The sequence below is a fragment of the Atta cephalotes genome (genome assembly GCF_000143395.1).
Source record: "Atta cephalotes unplaced genomic scaffold scaffold00001, whole genome shotgun sequence".
NCBI classification, from domain to species: domain Eukaryota; kingdom Metazoa; phylum Arthropoda; class Insecta; order Hymenoptera; family Formicidae; genus Atta; species Atta cephalotes.
The window spans coordinates 2991751-2998497 of NW_012130065.1; the positions used below are offsets into that span (position 1 = coordinate 2991751).

The 6747-nt window shown below is 25.3% G+C and overlaps 1 protein-coding gene across 1 annotated transcript; it reads right to left on the reverse strand.

Annotated features, from left to right (window-relative positions):
* Nucleotides 1-908: 908 nt before the first annotated feature.
* Nucleotides 909-5307, reverse strand: LOC105620844 (vesicle-fusing ATPase 1-like). Its single transcript, XM_012202356.1, has 6 exons — nucleotides 5206-5307; nucleotides 3514-3525; nucleotides 2688-2978; nucleotides 2323-2507; nucleotides 2063-2224; nucleotides 909-1026 (listed from the first exon to the last, which is right to left on the reverse strand). Exons 1-6 carry the CDS (start codon nucleotides 5305-5307, stop codon nucleotides 909-911), a joined length of 870 nt encoding a protein of 289 aa, XP_012057746.1.
* Between the last annotated feature and the right edge of the window lie 1440 nt (nucleotides 5308-6747).

A 6747-nucleotide genomic window follows, 5' to 3' on the forward strand; every position in this document is an offset into this window, starting at 1 on the left:
GTAAATAAAAGATAACCGTCAATTATATAATCGGGAGAATGGTAGAGGACCTTTACAGACCGGTTTTTGCTTCTTTGAAATTCTACTTCAAGTTGAGTGCATATAGCTATATAGTTTCTGTAGAAAAAACAAGATAATCCGTATTAAAAAAAAACTTATTTTTATATATAAATAATGCATGTCAACGCAGTTGGCACTTACGTTTTTTATATTAATCTAGAAAATAATAGTTGCTGTAGAACTCAGATAAATACCAATGCAAGTTTAATTCTTATTTTCAAATAGAATTTCATCTTGTTAATTACATATTATACAATTAAAGTTATACAATTAAAGTCTCCTAAGATCTTTCTTTTGTCTACAAAAAAAACTATAACAAAACAATTATGCTTTATATACAAGTTTGGCCAAAAATAAACTCGTTATTAATCACTATTTAACATTTGTTTAAAAATTTATTTACACCATTTAGAGTGAATTATTCTTTGTTTCAATTTGTTGTTAAATCCTTTAAACTTATGTATAATGTCGGTAATTAATAGGAAACAATACAGATAAAAGAATTTTAGAAAAAAATAGGTCTTTATTTTGCCTTTATTTTTTTTATCAAGGCTATATTTGAAATATATGTATTTTGTGTTACTTACAATTTACGTAGAATTAAAAAGGATTTAAAAAACTTTTTGTTTTGTTTTTATTTTCATATAGTCTTTCGTACAATTAAAATCGTACAAAATTATTATTAGCGATAATATCAAAATAAATATTGTGAAAAAAATAGTCTGTGTTTACTTAAAAAAGAACGTGATTTATTTTAATATATTTTTTTATCTTCAAACAATAAAATATATATGATATAATAATAGTAATAATAATTATATTATATTAATGCAATTCAAAACAAACTCTTACTGTAGACCGCCTTCTTCCACCAGTTTTGTAAAAAATTCTTCGACTCTGTCACTTGGTTCCACTTGACGTACTATGTCTATTAGGCGAAGTAATTTCTTAATACCAATGAATATTCTGAAACATAAAATGTATATAAAGAATAATAAAATGTATATAAAGAAAAAGTATTTATATTGTGAGAAATTCATAATGATAAAATATCTATCTATATATAAAATATTCGCTGTATCTATGATATTATTGGATATCACCAAGAGTAAGTTAATGTTTTTTTTTAACTGAGTAAAGTTAATGGCTTTATAAAATTAATAAAGTTAAGTTAAAAATTGAAGGAATTAAATTAATTAAAGGAAAAAATTAACTTAACGTAAGTTAAGTCAATATTGAATTAAGTTAAAAAAAAGTTAATTTAAAAAAAATTATTTTTTAGATTAAAATGTCCTAATTTTTCTTAAAATGAAATTAAATAACTACAATATAGATTATTAAGTAAATTAAATTTTTAATTTTTTTGTTCATATGTGATAGTAGTTCATATGTGAAGTACATAACACATAACGATATAACTTATAATATATAAGTTTTATATATATAAGTTATACATAAGTTATATAATTTAAAAAAAACAGCCAGCACATAGAGAAGATAAAAGATCAGTGATTATTTTTTAATAAGTCGTAAGCCATAAGAAATTGACCAATTACAATCGAATGCGAGAAAAATATTTGACTGTAATTGCAATTTCTTATGACTTAAGCCTTAAACACCTAATAATATAGATCCGGACTAAGGCTTATGGCATAAGGCATAACTGCATAAACCAATCAGAGGACTGTTTTAGCATCTTAAGAAATTACTTAAGATGGTCTTAAAATATGAACAGATTACGAAAGTACACTCTTATCTTATTATTTTTCTAAGATATTTAAAAGAGATTTCTAAGATATTTAAAAAAAATTTTTAACTTAAAAAAAGTTAAAAAGTTAACGTCTAAAAGTAACTTAATTAAAATTTAATGCATTTAAAATTAACTAAATTAAATTAAAAGTTATGAACTTTTTAATTTTTTTTAACTTTTAACATTTTAACTAGTTACTATCCCTGGATATCATATATATTATCTTAATAAAATTAAAGTTTTCAGTAATACCGTTGTTTTCCTTGAAGCTTTGCTCGAAAGGAAACCATTTTATGTTTTGAAAAGAGATTAACTTCATCCAACACGTTTAACATATGATCAATGGTTGACAAATTAGGCACATAAAGAACGGTATTAAATGTTAAAATTAATTCCACATTGTTTAAAAATTGTCTGCAAAAAGAAATACATTATTAAGAATATGTAAGAATACGTTTGTTAATTATTTATTAATTGTTTTTTCTCTCTGACCAAAAAAGTTCTTATCTTACTGGCAACTAGAAGTGCACAAAATCAACAGTTGATGACCAGGCGGTGGCGATTTCTCTAATAACACCAAAAGTGTTTGTAATATCAGAATAGAATACTTTGATTTAATTGGACAGTAACTCAGTAGACGTTCAATATTATCAATTAAAATGCAGCTGAACATCGAACAATATGCTTCGTCGAACACCTAAAATATACAAATGATAATTATTCGATTATTCTAATCTTTACAACAAATATGATTACAAGAATTTATTTATAAACTTGTGTAATACAAAATATATTAGGTAAAAAGAAATCCATTATTTTTGTCATGAAATTGAATGGAAAAATAATGGATTTCTTTTTACTATACCTAATATCATACCTTCCGTATAAAACGACATATTGCAGATTCATTGTCAAATTCATCAAGACTGATTATGTCTTCAGGTGTAATAACTTTAACAAATGGGAAATTTGAATTCTTTGCAATTTGTGCGGCAAGCGTTGTTTTTCCACTCTTTGGTAATCCTAACAAAAGAACAGAAAAGATCCCAGTTGCCTGAGCAACTTTAATGCATAAATTGCCATGTTCAAGAATTTCAGTTATCGGCGTACCCCAAATAATAATCTTATGGTCTAACCATTCATTTAATGCTTCAGTCATTGTATTTGTCTAAAAGATATGAATATAACATTTAACTATAGATTTTATATAAATGCAAGATTATATTTTACGATTTAAAAATTATGTATTTTCATGTAAAATTAGTTGCTAGAAACAATATTGATAAAGCTAAACCAAAATAGAACAAAATAATGAAAAAATACATTTTCAATTGAAAATTGTTTAAATTTCTATTTTTTTTTAATTTCATTTTCTTTGTAAATATTCATGAAAAAATGTGATAATCATTTAAAAAAAAATAAAAATTTTAGAAATTCAAGAAATTTGAACAATTTTTGACAAAAGCTTTAAATGAATATACAGATGAGAATAATTTAGATGATATTTTAATTATAACTGATAAAGTAGTTTAATTGTAAGAGTAATCAATAAAAATTATTTGTATTGATAAAAATTATTTGTTTATTCATTTAATAAACAAATAAAAATAAACAATAAAAATTTTCGATCCTTGATAACTTACTTTAATATATGCATAGAAAAAAATCGCTTCTAGTTTCCATAAGCTTCTCACCTACAAGACCGGATAAAATGTCTTTCAAATTTCATTTAAAATGCTAAATATAAAATACTTTAAGAAAATATATTTAAATGCAAAATAGGTTTTTCCAATTCATTTTTAAAGTAAAATGGATAAATAGATATTTTAAATGATTTTCAAATGCAAAATGATTTTTCCTGATATATATTTTTTAAGTATCTTACGTTTAAAATCCATTTTTAATAGAAAGCATTTAAATGGAATGTAAAAAAATGCATTTTATGTCAAAAATCATTCAAAATTTCTCGAATTTTCGGAATTTTTATTTAAAAAAAGGTTAATTATCACATCTTTTTCATTAATATTTGCAAAGTAAATCGTAGAAATACAAAAGGACAGAAATTTGAGTTCGATTAAAAATGTATTTTTTCACTATTTTGTTCTACTTCGATCGCTTTAACTTGATCATTTTTGTTTGTAACGACTAATTTTACACGAAGATACGTAATTTTTAGATCGTAAATTTCTTCTTGCGATCTTGCGACCATGACCAAACGACGACTTTTTTTTTAAATGTGTATAAAAAATAATTTGAGACATATTCGGAAACACAATCAGAGTAGCTTCATGTTTAAGGATGTATTAGCAATCTCTGCAAAGAAAATTAAATTTAGAAGTAGATGTTTAATATTTACACTTCAAATAAATTATATACGTATGAAAGTTGTATGAATAAGATTACATTTTTGTTTAATAACACATTTTTGTAGTTTATTTATTTTATTATTTTTATTGTTAAAAATTAAAATTTTAAAAATGATTAAAAAATTATATTTTTTGTATAAGTACTTTAAATTTATATTCAAAAATAATCTATGCAAAGTATCATTGTGATTAGTTACAAAGATATAGAACAAATATTTTGTTTATTTACTGGACAATTAAGTTCATGCATTATTCTAGGTAAATAATCTTGAATACATAATATACTTATATTAAAAAATTGAAATTTTTATCTTCTTCTCTTTTCTTAGGCTTCTGGCCTGTGTTACAACTTCTTTCATATGAATCCTGTGAAGCGCACGTTAATTATTCAATTGCCATAAGCATATAGAATCTATAGTTTTAATAACGCATCAGTTCCGAACGGCGGATTTTTCGAGAATTGTTTCTATAGGCAAGAATATTCTCGCGGGAAGTTGCCAGCCTTTTCCGAGAGGAGACACGAGCGTAAATATTTTGATTCCTATCGGGAACCGGGATGAACACGGGACCTCTAACATGATAGACCAGTGTCCTGTCTGCTATACCACACTCGCGCTCGAAATTTTCATTTATTTTATATATTTATTTTGTACATTTCCATATGTTTTTATTAGAGCACGGATTAAAAAAATACTATTATTTATTAAAATAACTTACGATACAGATAGTAAACCGTCACTAAATTTGTCGTATTATTTTTAAACGTGATTTAGAATCTGTAATTTTTTCATAAGTTATTATTTTGTTATTATTTTGAAAATATGTATAAAACATCCTTAACATTGAATAACAAATATAAAATAATATACAAGAATACTCGGATGATGTTTTCAAATGTAACCTTGACCGCGCGAACCGCACTCACATGTTTTCATTTTTTTACTTTTGGACATATCGATATTTTCGTGCGATGTTTCGTTAAATAATATCGCACGATTTTGTATAATATGTTCAACAATCAAAACTAACCTTTGCGCAAATTAATGGAATTTCTTCCTCTTTAGAACTTGCCATCTCTTCAAAAGACTGTTCACTTTCATTTTCCATATCTGACTTACATTCCTTTTCCATATTTAAATTATGTTTTTGTTTTTTAAAATTTAAGAGATTTAATCACTTGCCGATTTATTTGAGATTTGTATTTTTTTTGTCTAAAAAGCTCTTTACACTTGGAGACGATACGGCCAGTAATAGTTCTTTCCCTTCATAGATAAATCAAATAAATATTATCAAATAAATACAGAATTATAGAAGGCAATTATAGAAGAGGCAATTAGTTTTGTCAAAAACTTACAAAAATCTTAACGTTTATACCTGACGAATCTTCTGATTCTAACAATAATCAAAACGATGCTTATATCATAAAAGGAAAACAGGAACTAAATAGACTTCTTTATGGAGAGTATATATAAGGGGCTCCGCATAATAAAAGAAATAGGGAACAGAGAACAGAGAATAAGAATTTCAACCTATCAGAAATCATGTATTGTGGAATACACAGTTTTCTGATAAGTTGAAATTTTTATTCTCTGTTCTTTGTTCCCTGTTCCTTTTATTGTGCGGAACCCCTTAGCGTTTTCGATCCGACCGAGTTTGCATTAACCTTAGTGACGTTTTGTGTTTTTCATTGGTAGAGTGTATAACGTCAATCAATAGCAAAGCATTTTCCAACTCAGGTTGTTATATTTGATTCTACATCTTTTGCTAAATTTTAAAGTTCTACCAAAGAAATTCTGGTTCTACACATATATTGCGCAATTTTCCAAATTCACGTGCGCGTTCCCACTTTTGTACATGCTTTTTTCTACATTTATTTAATATGTATTTTCAAAATTTTTATTATCTACATTCATACCTTGTCAGGGTGTGATTTTTGGGTGTTTTATTGTTACTTTGCGTTAAAATGTCTTCGAAACATTCGAGACTGCGACATGTAGAAACGAGATATGAGAATACAAAATACAAAATATGTAAAAATTAAATTTTTAATGTATACAGACAAAATATTCGATTTTTGGTCCTTATAAATTTTATAGATATATAGAGTACTAAGAATGAAATGATTTCCTATCATAGAACTGAACAATTGAAGAGCTATGATACAACTTGAACTATAATGCCTTTGATAATAATGATGATGAATAGAGAATGTTAATAATTTTGTGACGCATGATTCGGTACGAGAACAGTCGACTCATAGTTTGCAAATCTCGAGTTAAATGCGAATCCTGGTCTTACCTCGAGTTTCAACCATGAGTCTGATGCACATTTTACGAGGGATTGAGATGTAAGGCTACAAGAATTTTGTAAAAATTAAATTTAATGAAAAGTTTGGAAAAATTAGATATCGGACAGTAACAAAAGACGCTAACCATAAACCGATGTATTATTAAATTTCGCTAAAATGAACTATTGATGAATCAAGTTTAGAAGCATTTTCAAAAATATAGGTAATAATTCTTAATATATATATATATATATATATATATATATATATATATATATATTAGT

Excerpts from the sequence above, each read along its gene's own strand:
- LOC105620844 (XM_012202356.1), bottom strand. The coding sequence starts at position 5,307 with ATGGAAAAGGAATGTAAGTCAGATATGGAAAATGAAAGTGAACAGTCT. Across the intron at positions 2,508-2,687 it reads TATGTCGTTTTATACGGAAG|GTGTTCGACGAAGCATATTG; the intron begins GTATGATATTAG and ends TGTATATTTTAG. Across the intron at positions 1,027-2,062 it reads AAGCTTCAAGGAAAACAACG|AATATTCATTGGTATTAAGA; the intron begins GTATTACTGAAA and ends TTTATGTTTCAG.